Genomic DNA, 21598 nt, shown 5'->3' with positions numbered 1-21598 from the left:
TACTTATGTATATAGTTAGATACATTTCGTTATAAACATTTTCTGCGTATCCTTAAATCCCACTAGCCCCCATATAGGTCGCCTACAGAAAATGACGTTAACTTTCATAATTTACTTGTGAAATTTGTGATAAGCTGTCATGAATAAAAATCAATATAAATTATTTGTTTTAAGAAATTAATGACTCTAGCTGTATATTTCAATTCACAATTCATCTAAAAATGTGATAATATTGATATAATTGTAAATATTTTAAAACAGTGTACAAATGTGAGTAAATCGTTATACTAAATTATGTGATTTTTACTAATTATATAATTTATTTGTTAAAATTCTTTAAATTTATGGGTTTTGACAAACCTACCAAAAATCGATTTAAGCTACCACCCTACCAAACGAAAAAAAAATCCTACCAAATTTGGTAGGAAAAGCCCAAAGCTGCTCTGCACACATTTCACACATAACATACACACAAACAAATACAAACTGTATTAGCGCAGAAAGAAATAGCAACTGTGGTACCTATCCACTGTATTACCACTCTCAAACAAATATAAACTTATATAAAGAAAGATATCTGGGGTCTTCAGAAAATTTTTTTCAACATACAGACAGACGTACATTTCTTAATCGATTCCGCTATCTATAAGGATCAAGAATATATATATTTTAAAGGGTCGGGAAATTATATTGTGGAAATTACAAACGGAATGACAAACTTATATATACCCTTCTCACGAAGAATATATATATTTTAAAGGGTCGGGAAATTATATTGTGGAAATTACAAACGGAATGACAAACTTATATATACCCTTCTCACGAAGGTGAAGGGTATACAAATAAAAAAAACTTCGCAAATTCGAATTTATGTTCGAAAATGATTTAAGTCTATTAAACTAGTTCCTGTAGTCTAAAACCCCCCCAATTACGTACTGAATGACATGATTCGCCATACAAAATTTCAGCTGCGAATTACACAAGCTGTACGTAATTCAGTTCGAATTACATACTAATCACGAATGAATGAGTGTCATTTCTAATTTTTATCGGGTATTTATCATAATCAGCTGTTTGTTTTCATTGGTTGGAGGCAAGTAGAAAATAAAATTACAAAAAAATGCAAATAAATAGAAAATATACAACTTAAACTGTTAAAATAATGTAAAAAACGTATTTTTGTATCATACACACACACAAATATTCCAAAAAAACAACATGGCGATAAACAGTCAAAACGAATTACGAATGTGTCGTAGAAACGGGTTAATTGGCTATTGTCATTCAGAGGCCGAATTAAGTAATTCAACTGCTCCGTGTGAACTTGGTATAAAAGGACTGACGAAGGCATTACAATTTATGTTCGAATATCCGAAATTAAGTTCTAAAGATTTTAAAATAATCTATGGATTAAAACCATTATTTAATTTCGAAAATTCGAACTTTTGTTCGAAACGCAAAAAAAATAATATTGGAAATAATTTAGGCTATTAAAATAATCTCTGGTCATAAAAAACTATTAATGGTTCTTATTAATTCAATGTGCTAATATATAAAAGTCAAAAATCTAATAAAAACACTTTATATCGAGAAGATTTTTACTATTTCCTCTTTTTTCATCAGAAGAAATATTCCGCAAAACTTAACATTTTCAAAAAAGTAAATTATACAAAAGTTGTTAAAATAATTTACTACAAAAAAAAAAAAAAAACTACTCATGTCGAATTTGATACATAATACCAATCAATTTTTTTCGACTTCGACATACATAATAAGAGTGATTATTCTATTACGCATATGTGTTAAACTAAATTTACTTTAAATTCTATTATAATTTTTGAGGTACTTGACTTATAATTTGAAAAGTTAAATAATATGAATTTAAAAGAAGTAAGAAGTCTACATTCGCCTTTGTCGAATCTGATATACCCTTCAACGTAGCGTGTTTAAACAAGTTAGAGTTCTATATTCGGCTGAGCCGAATCTTAAATACCCTCCACCATCTACTTTTATATTAATAACCTTTTAGTTAATCAAATATTTGTGGAAATAGGGTTTCTCGTCTTTTCTAATAAAACAAGCAAAAATTTAAATATTTTAAATCTGTTACAATTGCAAGTTTATCCGCAACATTTTTATTAATAACAATTAATTATATACGGTTAAAGTGTTTTACAGTAATATTTCTGTAAATTAAAGCTATATTTCTGTCAAAATTTGTATTTAAGTATATATGTAGCTATTTGATAATAGGTGATGTGCATTAAAGTTTTAGTGTGAGAATAAAAGTCGTTCTTTTTATTTAATATAAACTAAAGTTTTATTGTTCCTTATTCAATTCTGTTTTCACACACACTAACTTGTTCAATCATGAACTACTATGTTTACTGAAAAACTAATGACGCCGTGAAAATATACGTTTGATTTGAACTTATGTCAATGTATTAGTGAGATGTTTAATGGCGTTGCCAGATCATAAACAAGTGGGTGTGCACACTACACCATCCCCCTTCCAGCTTGGTGGTACGCTGCATATGGAAGTTGGTCCGAAAACCTGACTTTGCGCGGTTTGTACTGCATTTTCTCCAGCTCCGATAACTCCATAGGGACGTAAGCTGGCTTCAATCTGTCCACAGAAACATTCTTCGACCTGGTTCCGACGAGTATAGTATAGGTTTTTGGATGACGCTCCAGTACAGCGTAGGGACCATCATATGGTGCTTTCAGTGGAGTTCGCACTGTGTCGTCTCTCAGAAAAACATGAGTGCAAAATCTTAGGTCCTTTGGAACGTATACCGACTTCTTTTCGTGCTGAGTTGTTGACGTGGGTCGTAGGTTTTCAAATTGTTGTTGAAGTTTCGTAAGAAAGTCGTTTTCGTTAATATGTGGGCTCGATTCGTCTAATAAGAAGTCGCCGGGTAACCTGATCGCCTGTCCATACACCATTTCGGCTACTGATACGCCTAAGTCTTCTTTTACCGCAGTCCTTAGACCCAGCATCACTATAGGAAGTACCTCAGTCCAATTGGTATCAGCATCGTGACATTTCAAAGCTGCTTTAAAAACTCCCGCTGGCATTGTTGACAATTTTTTACAAATGTTCTTATCTCAGCATTCATTTTGTTCCAAACAAAATTTTTAGCGATTAACTTTGTTGATGCTCTTATCCCGGGATGTGATAGTCCGTGCAATGATTCGAAGATAAGCGGTCGTAATGTACTTGGAACATATGGACGTGCTTGACCTGTTGATGTGACCTGTTGATGTGTCGCATATTATTTCGCCGTCGCAATATGGAACCTTAACCTTCTGCAGGGTAAGTGATGTCGAACTCGTTTGCATGAGATTCTGCAATTCGGTACATTTCGCTTGCTTTTCAAAAAGCACTTTGTAATCGATCGTCGCTGGTATTCGCAATGTCTCTGCCCGCGAGAGGACATCTGCCACAATGTTCCGCGAGCCACTTATATGTTGTATGTTGACGCAAAATTCTCGATATTAAAAACCAAAGCTTTTTCCCTATAAATTTCAAAAAGTTGGCGTAAGTGGGATAAATGTTCCTCCACTGATGATGATGCCACGAGCACGTCGTCTAAATACGGGAAAACAAAGTCGAGGCCTTTAACTGTATCGTCCATGAAGCGTTGGAACGTCTGTGCAGCGTTCCGTAATCCAAACACCATATATTTAAATTCGAACAAACCGAAAGGCGTTATAACTGCTGTCTTCGCGACGTCGTCCGGGTTTACGGGTATATGGTGATATGTCTTTTTGCAATCTATTACCGAAAATACTGTTTTACCATCAAGTTCACTTGCAAAATCCTGTATATGTCGAACTGGATAATTGTCGTGCATTGTAATGGCGTTCAAAAGTCTGAAGTCGCCACAGTGCCGCCATGACCCGTTGGGTTTCCTAGCCAAGTTTAAGGGACTAGCCCATTGGCTTTTCGATCGTACGCAAATACCGCGGTCCAACATATAATCAAACTCCTTCTTCGCAATCTCCAATTTTTCGGGGGATAATCGTCTGACCTTCTGTGCTATCGGAGGTCCCCTTGTCTGAATGTAATGTTTGGCTTCCGACGGTTTCTTGGACAAAGCGTGAGAGTCGTCCGTGAGGTCGATGTATTGAGCCATTAATTCATGGAAGATGCCGCTTGTTTTACGTATCGTTACGACAGATGAATCGTTGTCGATTATTTGGTACACTTGGCGTAGCTGTGTCGTTGCATCTACAAGGGACTTACCTTTCATGTCAACCAATATGTTAAAATTCTGCAAAAAATCTGCACCGATTATGGGATGGGACACGTCGGCCACCGTAAAAAGCCATTTAAACTGACGTCGCAATCCGATGTCCAATGAAAGAAGTTTTTTGCCATATGTGTTGATGTCCGTATTATTTGCTGCAAGTAATTTAATCAAAGATGGTTGTAGTTGAATGTTCGTTGGTTTGGGAATTACAGACAATTCCGCCCCTGTGTCGACTAAAAACTGCAATTTCGAATTTTTATCCCTAATGTATAGACGGCGTGTGTTGTTGTTGTGTCCCTCTTCGTTCGCCGTCGAAAACGGAGGGCTTACAAGTTTTCCGAACGGCGTGGTCGGAAGCTGCAAGCTGATCGGTGATCGATGGTACCAACAAATTTCGTTCGATGGTGAACGAGACGTGCGTGAGCGTGATGAGCTACCGCGTCGAGGTGATCGTTGTCGTTGATGATTCATATGGTAGCCACGGTTGTCCTTTTCTAAGCGATCAAACTTCTTCGTCAATTCAGCTATGGCCTTGTGTAAATTTCCGCTTTCATCGATGCTGCGTGAGCGTGATGAGCTACCGCGTCGAGGTGATCGTTGTCGTTGATGATTCATATGGTAGCCACGGTTGTCCTTTTCTAAGCGATCAAACTTCTTCGTCAATTCAGCTATGGCCTTGTGTAAATTTCCGCTTTCATCGATGCTGCTAACTTTCGGTTGGTCTTGTACCTCCATTATACAATCGGCTTTTCTCGCCAGTGTATTGACGTCACCTTCCACTGTTGCTAAAATTTGCTGAATTTGTATTGGCAGTTGGCGTAGCCATAAAGATTTCAAAATTTCAGCGTCAAGTTTATTTCCGGACAATTCCCTGATTTCACGTAGCAAGACAGAAGGTTTTTTCCCTTCTATAGCCAAATTGTCGAATAATCGTTTAAAACGGCTGTCGTCGGATTCACAAAACTCGTCAATAAGTCTTGCTTTGAGTATTTCGTACTTTCCAGTAGCCGGAGGTGACATTATTATATCAGATACACATTTCAATATCGATGAATCAATTTCCGACACCAGCGTATAATATTTCGTGTCATCTGTTGTAATCCCAGCTCGCATGAACTGTGCTTCCACCTGCAGAAATCATAGTTTCGGGTCGGGTTTCCAAAAAGGTGGTGGTTTCACTGCCACTCGGGATACTTGTGAGGTTGCTGTGTTGTCGTTTGTATTTACTGTGGCGCTTTCGTTAGTGTTCTGCATCGTAACAGTCGGTGGTCACCACTTTAGTGTGAGAATAAAAGTCGTTCTTTTTATTTAATATAAACTAAAGTTTTATTGTTCCTTATTCAATTCTGTTTACACACACACTAACTTGATCAATCATGAACTACTATGTTTACTGAAAAACTAATGACGCCGTGAAAATATACGTTTGATTTGAAGTTATGTCAATATATTAGTGAGATGTCAAATGCTAAAGTTTAATGGCGTTGCCAGATCATAAACAAGTGGGTGTGCACACTACAAAGTGATTTTCGGAACAGGCTTTGTATGGGACCGATTGGACCCATATTATGGACTGATCGTGAAAAAAATTTACAACAACATTTTGTATGCAAAAGCTATGACCAAATATGGGCCGATCGTGAAATTTTTTTAAATAAAATTTTTGTAAACTAAATTAATATTTGTGCCAAATTTTGTAAGGATATCATCATTTGGTAATGAGTTATGTGCGTTTAAGTGATTTTCTGAAGGAGATCTTCTACGGGAGCTATGACCAAATATGGACCGATCGTGAAACAATTTTAAATTTACATTTTTGTATACAAAGGTAATATTTGTGGAAAATTTTGTATAGGAATTTTACAGTATCATTTCTATATTTGTACCAAAATTTGTATGGATACCATTATTTAGTAATGAATTATGTGCGTTTAAGTATTTTTGGGAGGTGACTTTGTATAGGATGTAAGATTAAATATTAACCAATAGTGAAAAAATGTTGCAGTATCATATCTGTATATAAAGGCAATATTTGTGCAAAATTTTGTACGGATGTCATTATTTGGTAATGTGTAATGTGCACTTAAGTGATTTTCGGCAGGGGACCTTGTATGGGAGCTACGGGCAATTATGGACCGATTCAGAAAATTTTTTCCTCTACATGAATTCAATTGACATAAAACTTTTACTTGTAAAAATTTGTAAAGATATTGTCATTCTACCGAAAGTTATTAACAATTGGACCGATTCCGCCCATTTTTAACAGCAATCAAGCTTTCATACAGAAACAATTGTGTGCTGATTTTCACAAAATTATATCGTATAGTTTTTGTGAAAATTGTATTAGAATGTCTTTTTTCGGAGTTTTTTTTTAAATTTTGATTCATAACTCTTTCCTATGTAAACCAATGTAAACCGATTTTGCTCATTTTCAATACCAAACTGCCTAGGACAATAGTGAATCTTTTGGCAGAATTTCATTTATTTATTTAGCATCGTTTTTACATGAGGGTGTTTTACACAGAAATACAGACGGACATAGCTAAATCGACTCAGAATTCGATAAGTACCCGGAATATATATATGCTAATATTTCTTGGTGTTATACACAGAATGGCAAACTTATATATACGCTTTATCAGCACTGATGGTGGTGGAGGGTATAAAAAAGATTAATTTTATAAAATTTCAATTTATCCCAACTTTATCAATAACAAAACAAAATAAACAACAACAACGCTAAACGAAACAATCAATAACAAAATATACAAAGCAATGACCAACACATAGCCGAACATACGTTTTTTTCCAATAAGCAATGTTGTTGTTGCTTTTTTATCAACGCATGCAAAGAAAGGTTATTTTTTTGATAAAATTTTCAGAGGTTGTCTCGGTTGTTTGCTCATATCTCCGTTATATATAGACGGATTTTGCTGATTTAAATAGGGTACATCTCGAAAGTATGTCTGACAGAATTATTGAAGATTTGGATCCCGAAGATATCTGGGGTCTTCAGAAAATTTATTTCAACAGACAAACGGACATGGCTTAATCGACTCCGCTATCTATAAGGATCCAGAATATATATAATTTATAGCGTCGGAAAATTATATTGTCGAAATTGCAAACGGAATGATAAACTTATACCTTCTCACGAAGGTGAAGGGTATAAAAATAAAAATATCTAAAAAATTTTAAAATAGTATTACAAAATTACAGTATATAGTTGTTAATATTTTAATATTATGTGACAATAATTTGATATTTCTGATATTATTTTTTCCACACATAGAAACAGCAGTCAGTAGCTAATACATCATGCCATTCTTTGGGTCAAAGCACACCGACTGGTACCTTGAGCTCTACCAGGTCTTCTTCAACATATAATTCCAGACGGACATCGTTAGACAACAGTGTTAGTAATGATTTACAACATTTAACAACCAATCACATAGAAAGCAGTGAAAGCATTCAAGCTCAATATGCAAATATGGAAAATGGTATAACAGAAAATACTCAAGTCTCTCAAAAACTATCAAAACAGAATAGTTTAGAAAAAACGGTGCAATCAATGTCTGCAGGTAGCGCTGATTCAACTACAAATAATTCCAATCAACGACAAGGTGGTCTTACTCAAAGTTCAATAGCAGACCTGGAGAAGAAATTGGCTGCCCTCAGGAATGCTGAAATACCAGATGAGGTTTACAATTTATATATAAAATTTTCATATTTTCTACTATACAGTCTAATTTTTTTATATTTGCATATCGCTTAATTACTATTTTTATTATGCCAGTCTTATAGTAAATGAGCGATATGTATGTACATACATACATATGTGCATCATTTTTTCAAAATGCAAAACTAACGGTCAAACCTAAATTAAAGCGTTGAATTCCATACAAATTTGTTGAAAACAAAAATTACAAGTAACACAACGCTTTAATTTAGGTATGGCCGTTAGTGTCGCCTTTTTTAGAGTACCAAATATTCATTCATTGAGAGTTTTGTGTACTTTGAAGCAGTCACGGGCAGCATTGGGATTGTAATGCATGCTAGTATAGGCCAGAAAATTCTGCTGACGCTTCGTTGGCACACGTACACTATAAGCTTGCGAGTATTGGTGTGTCTGTGTTTGAGTAAAATGAAAACATGCTTGTTGTTTTGTTGTTGCGTAATTGTATAATGCATGTTACGTTCTCTTTTAATACACATAGCAAAATGTTTGATATTAATTAGAAAATTTTTTTTTTTTTATTGAAAATATGGATGGTTAAAAATAATTCTTTAATTATGAAAAATATTAATAAAAATTAAATAGAATTATAATTTTTAGAACTTCTTAACGACTCTAAACGGCACCATTTTTTTTCATTTTTTTTCCATTGATATGTAGTACTTTTTATACGGAAGCTAACGATACTATTTTTTTTTTTTTGGTTTGCTCTCTTATTGTTATGGAATTAACGACGTTCAAAAACTGTATACAGTGGTGGACATAAGTATTCGTTTCTCTATATACTTAAACTTCTATAAGCTGGAATTTCTACCTGATAGAAAAAAAAAATAAATAATATGTGTTGCAGACTTCAATGTCTTTTATTCAATATAAGATAAAATTCTAGAAAATTAAGATACACTAAATATTTTTAAATAATTTTTTTATTATGTGGTACACAAATTTGTGGGACAAAACTATTCGTTTTGTGTGCATTAATAACATAAAACTGTAAATTTATTACTAATTAATACTTGGTTTGATATCCTTTTTGTTTAATGACGTCCTTAAGACGATTTGGCATCGAATTAACTAATTTTCGTGTAGTATCCTCTGTTATTTTCTCCCATTCTTCCATAAGAACACTCTTTAGCTGACTCTGAGATGAAATGTGGTGTTTCCTTATTCGCCTATCCAAAATATCCCACAAATGTTCTATGGGATTTAAATCCGGTGACTGTGGAGGAGTTTTCAAGGTATGGGGAGTATTGTACAGAATTGTACAGGGTCGTTATCTTGTTGAAAATAATAACGACCACTCAAGTTAAGTTTTTGAGCGCTTTTGTTCAAATTATTCCGCAAAATGTCCAGGTACTGTTCCTTTTTCATAACACCATCGATAAATACCAATACTCCAACACCTCCGGCAGCCATGCACCCCCACACTACCCATGCTTTACGGTACTTTGAATGTGCTTCTGTTCCAGTTCAGTTCTCTGTTTTCGCCACACCAAAACTCGTCCATCAGACTTGTAAATATTAAATTTACTTTCATCTGACCATATAACAGAGTCCCAAAAATCATTTTCTTTATTAATGTATTCTTTTGCAAAATTTAATCGTTTTTCTTTGTTTACTTTTGTTATGCATGGCTTTTTTCTACATACTCGGGCGCTATAACCAGCTGCATGGAGCGTTCTACGTATAGTTCGAGGATGAATTTCCTTACCAGTTAACTCTTTTAACTCAGGAGCGATCTCAGAAGATGTTGTCTTTGGATTTTTGTTGATAATTTGAATTATTTTTCGATTTTCTCTCGAAGTAATCTTTTTGGGACGACCTTCTCTACTCTTATTTTGATAATCATCGGTACCGCTAAATCTTGATATTATACTGGATATTGTAGATTTGGGTCTTTTTACGATTTCTGATATTTCTTTGATTGTTTTATTTTGATTTCGCAAATTTATTATAATTCTTCGTTCTTCCACAGTAGTTTCTTTGCCTTTTCTTCCCATTTTGATATTTAAATCGAAAACAATTTGCAAAAAAAAAAAAAATACTTTTTTTCTTAATCCACGTATTTAACGGCAAATTTTTAAATTATCAATTTTAATACGCAAAAATTTTGGCATTGCCACCATTATTTTGCAAAAAAAAAAAAAAACAGCTTAACAAAAAAACGAATACTTTTGTCCAGGCAAAAAAGGTAGTGGGTATTATAAATTACATTTAAAATCTTTGGGACTGGTCTGAGTAAATTTTAATTTTTTGCAATGCAGGTCTACCAATTAAAGTTATAAATAGCAGGAAAAGAAATACCACATAATGATTTTTCCGCCTTAAAATAGCATAAAATGAACACGGATCTAAAAAACGAATATTTTTGTCCACCACTGTATATAAAGTTAAAAATCTCGGGAATGGCTTGCTCGATTGTAAAAAATTAAAGGTCGTGGAAAGGTCTTTCAAATGATGTACAATATTATATGACTTATTAACCCATTGAGTGCCAAAAGTAAAAAAAGGGGGTTTGAATTATCGGAACTTTTATAAAAGTGCCCATAATTCGAAAAGTGGCCGATATAATACATTTCCCAAGTATTATATAAAGAACATAATTAGCTTTCACTTGGTGCCTATAACATAGTGTTAACCCTTTATATTTAAAAAAATCAATTTTAAATGTTAGTATTTACCAAATGATAATAATTTTTATTTAAAAAAAATGTTTTCTTAATGTAATATAAACGCATTACAGTCCAAAAAAAAAAAAAATAAATAAATAAAGTTCTTCATTTTTATACCTTGATATTTTATCTTTTCAAGTGAAAAGTAAGGACCGAGACTTTCATAAATACATATAATTCTGAAGTTTAGACATACAAAAAACGTGTTGCACTAATAGGTTAAAAAGCGTCGCAATTTTCTGAATTGTTTATTGTATTATTTTGAAAAGCGCCACAGGCGAAAAATTATTTGATAAAATCGCGCGATTTTTTTTTAAATAATTTTTCACTTTTCTTTATTTTTTATTTTATCGAACAGAGAAAAAATCCTAACATTTTGTGAAATAATTTAAAAGTTTTATGAACTTTTTGCTGTATTATCTAGGAAAGCACAGCAGGTGAAAAATCCCGCGATTTTTTCAAATAATTTGTAATTTTTTTTAATTTTTTCTTTTATTTATTCCACAAAGAAAAATTCCTAACAAAAAGTCAATTATGTATTTAACACAAATATATGGAATAAAAAAGTATGATATTATTAGAAATTGGTTTAAGCAAATCATATTTTTCAATTTAAATATGAATATAATAACTAGAAGTCCGAAATAAATGAATTAATTAACAAGTTAAAGGGCTATATTAGGCTGAGCCGAATCTTAAATACCCTCCACCAGCTTATTTTATATTAATAACCTTTCAGGTTATCAAATATTTGTGGAAATAGGGTTTCTCATCTTTTCTAACACAGCAAGCAAAAAATTTAAACATTTTGTATACTCTTTTATAGCGCCTTAAAATATGCTTTAAAGATATTTAATAACTTCCAGGTATGCATGTGTGTGAAATATTTAAGGAAATTAAGATATGTGTACTTTTGTTTAGAGTTTGTTTATACTAAATTAATTTTACTTAACAAATTACATTTATACCCTTATTCTATGATTTTTCGATCGTTTCTGTAAATGTACAGAAACAAAAGCGTTAACATTAATATTTTGTATTCTATAATAACAACAGTTTTAAAATTGGTTTGTGAATTTGATAATCAATTCAAATTTACCAGATGCACAATTTTTATAAGTTTAGAACATTGAAATTTCGAAATAAAAAGAATTCCTTTTAGACATACAGGAAGACATTGTGAAAATATCATGAAAATCGGTCCAGCTGTTTATTAGTTAAAAAGTTATAAACGGCCATAAAAGGTACCAAAATCATCTTTTTTACACATTTTTATACCCTAAACGTACACCCATATACTTTTCTTGTATCTCTAATGTGTGTACTAAAAAACCTGTTTTACCCGTTGTTTGCCTTTTTTACCCCTAAATGTTCTAATTTGCAAAAATCGCTGTTTAAGAAAATATTACTACGAAAAACTTATCGTTGAAATTGACATTTCATTTCGTTATTAACAGAGCACTTTTATGTTAAAAAAATAACATTTTACAAAAAATGTTTATGGAATACAATTTCATGTTAAGAACGGTAACATAACGAACGTTTAAGTTATTGAATAAGGGTATTAATTATATACGGTTAAAGTGGTTTTACAATAACATTTCTGTAAATAAAAGCTATATTTCTGTCAAAATTTGTATCTATAATAGCTATCTGGTTATAAGTGATGTGCATTAAGTGATTTTGTATGGGACAGATCGGACTCATATTATAAACCGATCGTGAAAAAAATTAAAATAACATTTTGTATACAAAAGTAATGTCTGTGTCAAATTTTGCGTGGATATCATTGTTTGGTAATGAGTAATGTGAATTTAAGTGATATCTGGGAGGGGACCTTATATGGGAGCTATGACAAAATATGGGCCGATCGTGAATTTTTTTTAAATAAAATTTATGTAAACTAAATCAATATTTGTGCCAAATTTTGTAAGGTTATCATTATGACCAAATATGGACAGATCGCGAAACAATTTTAAAATTACATTTTTAAATACAAAAGTAATAATTGTGGCAAATTTTGTACAGAAATTTGTGCCAAAATTTGTATGGATGCCATTATTTGGTAATGAGTTATGTGCGTTTAAGTGATTTTTGGGAGGGACCTTGTATGGGTGCTATGACCAAATAGGAACCGATCGTGAAAAAATTTTATAGTATAATTTCTATATATAAAAGCAATATTTGTGCCAAAAGTTTTATGGATACCATTATTTAATAATGTGTTATATGTGTGCAAAATTTTGCATGGATAACATTATTTGGTAATGTGTAATGTGCGCTTAACGTATTTTCGGGAGGGGACCTTGTATTGGAGCTACGTCCAATTATGGACCCATTCATAAACTCTATATGAATTCAATTGACATAAAACTTTTACTTGTAAAAGTTTGTAAAGATGTTGTCATTCTAACGGAAGTTATTAACAATTAATGAACTTTCCGGGAATATGTACATTTGTATGGGAGGTATATGAAAATGTGGACCGATTCCGCCCATTTTTAACAGGAGTTAAGCTATCATATGTAAACAATTGTGTGCCGATTTTTATGAAATTATATCGCATAGTTTTTGTGAAAATTGTATTACAATGTGTTAAAAAAGCTTAATTTTTGCGGAGTTTTTTTAAATTTTGATTCATAACTCTTTCCGATGTAAACCCATTTTGCTTATTTTCAATACCAAACTGACTATGAATCTTTTCGCCGAATTTCATTAATTTATTTAGCATCGTTCTTACGTGAGCGTGTTTTACACAGACAGACGGACGGACCGACGGACATAGCTTATATATACCCTCTATCATCACTGATGGTGGTGGAGGTATAAAAAAATCTTTTGAAACTAAGTTTTTAACTCAATAATTCTAAGGCATTAAATGGGCTAAGAATTGCAGTGTACATCAAATGAAAGCTTATTCTATCTTCTATTAAATTTTTCAGTTTATATGTTGTGTTCATATCGTAAATTAAAGAGAAATTCTTAAATTTGCATAAAAATCCTAAATAAAAATTAAATTTTTTCGAGATGGCGCTCAATGGGATAATGGAAGGGGTTATGTAATAGATCGTTTGAAAGCTTTTCAAAAGCCCTTTCGAATGATATATAAAAAATAAAATTGGATAGATAATGCGGAAGATATTCTACATTGTATTATAATTCACTAGCTGCGTGCGCCCGGCGTTGCCCGGGTTTCTTCGAAAAGTAAAGATAATATTTCTATCTGTAATGACTTTTTTGGATATAGATATCAAAATTGAGCTTATAACGATAAAATAATTATTATATTTTTCTGCCTTTTTTAATCCTTAAAGTCAGTTTCTGGACCAAAAAGTCCCTTAAAAATTTAGAAATTGAAATGAGCTTAAATTAGGAAGTTTTGACTAGTAATAATAATTAAAGAAACTTTTTTTGAGAAATTATACTGAAATCAGCATTTTCAACCACTGGTAGGGAACTAAGGGCACTTTCAAATTATTATACCCTCCACCACCATCAGTGGTGATAGAGGGTATATATAAGTTTGTCATTCCGTGTGTAACACCAAAAAATATTCATCTGAGACCAAACAATGTATATATATTCTGGGTCCTTATGAAATTCTGAGTCGATTTAGCTATGTCCGTCTGTCTGTCTGGTTAAAACACGCTCACGTTAAAACTAAGCAAATTAAATCAACCAAGTTCACTGAGAATATTCATTGTTTTCCTAAGCAGTTTGGTATTGAAAATCAGCAAAATCGGTTCACAACGTAAAAAGTTATGAGTAAAAATTTCAGACTACCTAAAAAAAATTAAGTTTTTTTCCCTAATTCTTGAGTAGTTTTCTCAGAAACTACCAAAGATAATTCGACAAATTTTGTCACAGATTATTTTTTTCATCTATAGATTAATTATGTTTAAAATTGTAATAATCGATCCAAAATTTCCCATAGCCCCCATACAAAGGTACATATTCCCGGAAATTAATTTATCGTTAATAACATCCTCAAATATATCGGTATCAACACAAAATTTTGTACATATTGACATTATATGAACAGGAATCAAAACTACGGACTGTAAACTACGGAGATCTGTATCGGTCCACAATTAGTCATAGTTCCAATAAAAGGTCCACTTTCGAAAATCACTTAAATGAACATATTTTATTGATAAATAAAGCTATCGGGATAAAATTCGACATGAATATGTTTTGTATATACATAAATCATTCTAAGGAATTTTTTCCCGGATCGGTCCATAATTGGTCATAGCTCCCATATAAGGTTCACATCCGAAAATCACTTAAACGAGCTTAATTCATAGATAAATAAAGCTATCTGGATAAAATTCGACATGAATCTGTCTTGTGTGTATATGAATTACTCTACGAAATTTGTTCCGGATCGGTCCATAATCGGTCATAGCTCCCATATAAGGTCCACATCCGAAAATCACTCAAATGCGCATAATTCATTGATTAATAAAGTTATCAGGGTAGAACTCGAGGTGAATATGTTCTGTATATTGATATAAATCAATTAGTGACATTTTTTCCGGATCAGTCCACAATTGGTACTAGCTCCCATATAAGGTCCACATCCTAAAATCACTCAAATGCGCATAATTATTGATAAATAAAGCTATCAGGGTAAAACTCGACGTGAATTTGTTTTGTGTATAATCATCCGTGAACATTTTCCACATCGGTCCATAATTGGTTACATTCCATATAAGGAATTTTTTCAGCATCGGTCCATATCTCGCTCCCATATAAGGTTCACTTCTGAAAACCACTTAATGCCACATAATTTATTATTTAACTAATTTATTATTTAACTCGACATGAGTATGTTCTGTGTATAGATACCCTCCACCACCATCAGTGGTGATAGAGGGTTTATATAAGTTTGTCATTCCGCGTGTAACACCAAGAAATAGTCATCTGAGACCCAACAAAGTATATATATTCTGGGTCCTTATGAAATTCTGAGTCGATTTAGCTATGCCCGTCTGTCCGTTTGTCTGTCTGTGTAAAACACGCTCACATTAAAACGAAGCAAGATAATTTAACCAAATTCACCCAAAATATTCACTATTCCGGTACAGTTTGGTATTGAAAATGAACATCGAGAAAAGTTATGAATCAAAATTTAAAACAACTCCGAAAAAATAAGCATTTTTTACACATTCTGATGTAATTTTCTCGAAAACTATGCAAGATAATTTCATGAAAGTCATCATATATTCGTTTCTACACAATATCTTGATTCTTGCTGAAAATTGCCAAAATCGGTCCATAATTTCATATACCTCCCATTCAAATGTACATATTTCCGGAAAATGAGTTTTTTGTTAATAACTTCCGTCAGTATGTTGATATCTTCATAAAAATTTTACAACTTAAAATCTTATGTCAATTCATTGAGAGAAAAAATTTTCTGGATCGCTCCATAATTGGACATACAGTTAATCACAAAAGTAAGTATACAGAAATACTGATATAATTTTTCCAAAAAACAAAAAAGTAACACATTTATTTATTAAAAACAATTATGATAATTATTATTCACTACTTTTTTTCTTCATATTTTGGTTCTTTGAGTTCTCATTTAAGCTGAAGTTAAAAAGGTGCAAAATTTACGTCATAAAAGTAAGTATACAGATCATTTCAGTATATATTTGGTTTAATGATATTAACAAAATTTATGAAAATTTTACTTGTATTAATATAATTACCTTTTAATAAAATATTTTTTCACAATAGCTTGGAAAAAATCTACTTTTAGTTCCGAAATCTTGAAATTTGGGACGATTGGCTCCGGAATTAATTTTTTTTTTAAGTTTTTTCTAATTTCTAAGATTTTTTTCCACTTTAGACCCCGGATTTTGGATCTGGTGGTCATTGAACCCTCCAAATGATGCATTGGAAATATAATTTTTAACTTTTGAAAAGAGTTGTTATTTCGAAATTAATGTTATATGCATGGATTTGGCCATTTTGAACACAGTACGTTCTTAAAAAACCGAAATTTAACTCCGATTTCTTAAGACTTACAACATAAACTTTAAAATTTGGATAATTCTATATATTTCCTTTAATATAAACAGGTTTTCCAAATACTCCGATTTCCAAAGCATACAATAATGCTACCAATCATATCTTGATATACTCGATACAATAACCATGTTTTATGGATCGGACATTTTATTTGTTCTAGCAACAAATTAAGATGTATCCGTGTTCAAAATTGTTCAATTCGTATTCATACCACCAATTGAGCCTGATTTAATATAAAAATCTTACTATTTTAGACAATAATCAATTTCAGAACCGATATGTAGTGTAAGTTATTGACAATGCATCATAATGAACAGACGAGGGATATTATTGAATACCCGATCCAAAACTCCGGCGGTATAAATAGCCAGATGTTCTTAAATAGGAAAAAATGCTCTTATAAATATTATTCAGATCAATTATCAAAAATTTCAATTTTTCGGAACAAAAAGTGAATTTTTTGCATGTTATAGTATACAGAACATTTTATTATAAAATAATTACATTCAAACAGGTAAAATTTTCATGAATTTTGTTAATATCATTAAGCCAAATACATATTGAAATTATCTGTATACTTATTTTTGTGACGTAAATTTTGCACCTATTTAACTACACCTTAAATAAGAACTCAAGTAACCAAAATAACCCGGAAAAAAGTAGTGAATAATAATTATCATAATTGTTTTTAAAAAATAAATGTGTTACTTTTTTGAGTTTTGAAAAAATAATATCCTTTTTTAAATAAAACCAATTGTCAGTATTTCTGTATATGTAGTTATTTTTGAGATTTACTGTAGCTTCTATACAAGGTCCCCTTCCGAAAATCACTTAAACGCACATAACTCATTACTAAATTAAGATATGCATATAAAGTTTGGTACAAGTATTGCTCACATATACAGAAATATTACTATGAAATTTTTTTTCGGATCGGTCCATAATTGGTAATAGCTCCCATACAAGGTTCCCTCCCGAAAATCAATTAAACGCACATAACTCATTACAAAATATTGATATCCATACATTTAGCACAAATATTGCTCTTATATACATAAATTACACTATAAAATTGTTTTACGATCGGTCCATATTTGGTCATAGCTCTCATACTAGGTCCCCTCCAGAAAATCACTTAAATGCACAATATTCATTGCCAAATAATGATATAGATACAGAATTTTGAAATTTTGTCTTTATATACATAATTGGTCATAGCGCCTTTACGAAAATCTCTTAAACGCACATTACTCATTACCAAATAAAGCTATTGATACAAAATTTGGCACAAATATTAGTATTATATTAATATTAGGTCCATAACATGGGTGCGGTCGGTCCCATGCAAATGTCCCTTCAGAAAATCACTTGAACACACATTACTTATTACTAAATTACAATATAGATACAAAATTTGACTGAAATATAGCTTTTATGTACAGAAATTTTGCTTAAAGAATTTTTTACGATCGGTTTATAATTGGTCATATCTCCCATATTAAGTCCTTCCACTAAAAGCAATTTAACAGTATTTAACTAATTGCATTATCAATTTGTGTAGAACAAAATTATATATATGTATTTTGAAAATCCTTAAATCTTTCACACACATGCACATTATTAAATATCGTTAAAGCATATTTTAGGTCGCTATAAAAATATAAAAGAAAATGGGGTTTGTAATGTTCAATAAATCTTGTAATTGTAACAGATTTAAGCTGTTTAAATCTTGGGGTTTTTCCATTTAAGACATGAGAAAACTTATTTCTACAAATATTTGATCTATTAAAAAAGTATTACTATAAAAATAGCTGGTGGAGGGTATTTAAGATTCGGCTCAGCCGAATATAGCACTTTAACTTGTTTCTTTTATTTTTTTCCATGTGCAGTAGATTTAAAGAACTGTTCACATTAAATTATGTCACACCGTACTTTGAATTGTAGTGCCCCTTGTGTAAAGTCTTCGGGGGCATTTTATTAATTTCAAAAATACGTACCATTTACCGTACAAAATTCCATGCGATTTTTTTGCTGTTTGAAAAAGTACATGCAATTGAAAAAACTCTGAAACGATTTAAAATCCCTTTAAAAAGAACAAAATTACGTTTTTTTCTGTCCTAGGAAATATGAAGAATCCTTCAATATTGACAGAGAAAACAAAATTACTTTTAATTTGACAAACAATTTTGAGTTGTTGATTAAAGAGCAAAACCACCGTTTTTTACATCCATTATAAAAAAAGTATGTTTAAAAATATTATTTTTATTCATTAGCTTTTATGCATCCACACTAAAGTTTTGGCTTATTAAATCCGAAGAAATAACGGTCAAATATCGTTAAATAAACAAAAAGTTACCCAAATAAATTTACTTATTAAAATATCCACATCTTCCTCTAATTTAAAAATTTCGGAATTTGTTAATGGTAAATGGAAAATGTGTGCTGGAATTATTCAAAATCATTATTTAATTTGAAAAGCTTAGAATAAATACCGTGCTACATAGGTGCAGAATTTTTGGTGGATAATTTTCTAAAAGTATAAAAAGATATAGAAAGATGAATTCATCCACATTTTATATGAACAATGCTTTATATGCATCGTTTGAGAGGTCTACCTATATAATATTTGCAAAAGTGCTGTCTTTTAGGACACTCTAATGAGTAGTCAAATACATATCATAGGTTTTTAGATTTGGGTTGCATTTATTTAACTTGTTGCAGATTTTTATTGTTATCTCGATTTAACAATAAATTTAAATTTTATATTTTTGATATAAAACTCGATTTGAATGGAAAATATGAGTAATTACGGATCATTATTGTTTTCTCGAATTGAGAGTTTTTTAAAGTAATTTTTAAACGATTTTCTAGATATATTTGTAGATTTAAGTGATACATAAGGAACCAAAGCCGATTTAAAATTTGAATTTTCGTGAAGAATGTAATATGAATATATTATTTACCCTATTTTAGGAGCGGTTTTTGTTCAGTACTGCATATCAAAGTGGCATCGTAGACACTCATTCAAGATCTAATATAGTTTATAGTTTTCACGATCGTAGGAAACAACATCCGATTCTCTTTTAAAATTGTTATTTTTTGAGGATACATAGCAGATTATAGGTTTTGAAATAAAAATAGTTTTCCGGTGGAAAATATAAGTGATTGGAGTAATTTATACGGATCTACAACAATATAATTTTGATAAAAAAATTCCATGTGCTATTTTCTCGATCGTAGTAAACTACACCCGATTCTGTTTTAAAATAGTTATTTTTTGAAGATATACAGCGGATTACAGGTTTTGAAATAAGAATAGTTTTCGCGTGGAAAATATAAGTGATGGGATATACGAATCTACAACCGATTTTACGCTTTAGGTGAAAATCGATTTTTGATAATAAATTAAATTGATTACAGATTTTTATTTTACCTAATCGTAAAGTAAGTTAAGGACCTACAAACATTTTAGAGTTTTCAAATAAAAAAAAATTTTTGATTAAAATTTTATCTACCTAAATAATAATTCTCATATACTATAAGAAGTATATATCATGAGCATTATAAATGTGACAAAAATGGACGGGAAAAGGACATTGCATTTCATTAAGATCACAGCAGGTCCGAAATTATTGGTATAGGTGTTTTTATTCGGATTTGATGTATTAAACATTCTCTTCCTCAAACTAACCTAACCTTCCACGATAGAACTATTGTCATTAAAAATTTAATTTCACTTTAGAATAGAACTATTAAGTTGGCGTAAAAAGGGGGTGGCGTCCGATCCAGATCTTATATAGTTTTTAGTTTCTCGTGATGTCAGACCTATCGGTATACCAAATTTCATGTAAATCAATTCAGTAGCTTTCTGTAGGTCTCGAATGAAAATTTTGTTTAACAATTATATAGAAAAAAGTGAGCATAAGAAGAATCGTGACGTCATATCATGATTTTATATAGCCTATTGTTCCACTTAGAATTGAACTATTAGTGTTCTAAATTTCATGTAAATCGGTTCAATAGTTTGTCCGTGAAAGCGTAACAACCAGACATTCTCTTTCATATAATTATAGGATATGATATAGGTAAGGATAGTTTTATAAAAAGTGGGCGTACGAGGAGCGTGGCATCGGATCAAGATCTTATATATAGCCTATAGTTCTTTCCGAGCTTATACCTATCGGTATGCAAAATTTCATGTAAATCGGCATAGTAGTTTTTGCATATTGTGATTGCAAAATTGTGCCTAAAGTTTGTTTCTATTATCGCGATTTATTTGTAGTAAATAAACAAATTGTTTAATAGTGAAACCTATCAGTTATTATGATAGTTGACAATGGCGTATATAGAAATGGATAAATTGAACTTTTTACCTTTAATATTTCAATGTTTTTGTAGAGAGGGCCTTTTGTTTTTTGTCAATGAAATCGCTAATTTTCTTCGGAGTAGTCCAATTTTTGTGTGGACATATGTTTTGTTGCAATACATTATTATCAACAAAAAAATCGATTTTGAATTTTTGGTTAGTTAGCACCGTTTGTGTTTCAGGTGGCGATATATACATATATAGGATTAAATGTCTTTAACTCCTAAACCAAATGAGAGCAAGAAATTTTTTTTACCAAACAATTTTAAATTAAAATAATCCTGTCTGTTCTGTAAACCGAGTCCGATTAAATTTCTCGTTTAAAAACGAGTTCTCATAATTTTTCTAGTTTTAAAACCGAGTACACAAATCTAGTCGAAAGTAAATCGAATTAAATTTTTTTCTAATAAATTAAATAATTATTTTTTGCATTTTTTAATACAATTGTAACTTAATATAAATGCAATGGGCATTTTAAACTCCTTTTCATTTAAATATGTTTATTTTTCTGAGTTTTGTGTTCAAA

The 21598-nt window shown here is 31.2% G+C and overlaps 1 protein-coding gene across 1 annotated transcript in view; it reads left to right on the top strand.

Moving 5' to 3' along the window:
* LOC119605443 (putative uncharacterized protein DDB_G0271606) overlaps window positions 1-21598 on the top strand; it is a 259513-nt gene that overhangs the window by 134508 nt on the left and 103407 nt on the right. The window contains exon 4 of the mRNA XM_037958558.1: window positions 7549-7956. Within this exon, the coding sequence (XP_037814486.1) occupies window positions 7549-7956 (408 nt within the window). The remainder of the gene's footprint in view (window positions 1-7548; window positions 7957-21598) is intronic.

This window comes from Lucilia sericata, unplaced genomic scaffold (genome assembly GCF_015586225.1).
Source record: "Lucilia sericata isolate MDLA Ls3-8-SP2 unplaced genomic scaffold, ASM1558622v1 Contig000487F_arrow, whole genome shotgun sequence".
Classification (NCBI taxonomy): Eukaryota; Metazoa; Arthropoda; class Insecta; order Diptera; family Calliphoridae; genus Lucilia; species Lucilia sericata.
This window is presented reverse-complemented; position numbering and strand designations above follow the sequence as displayed.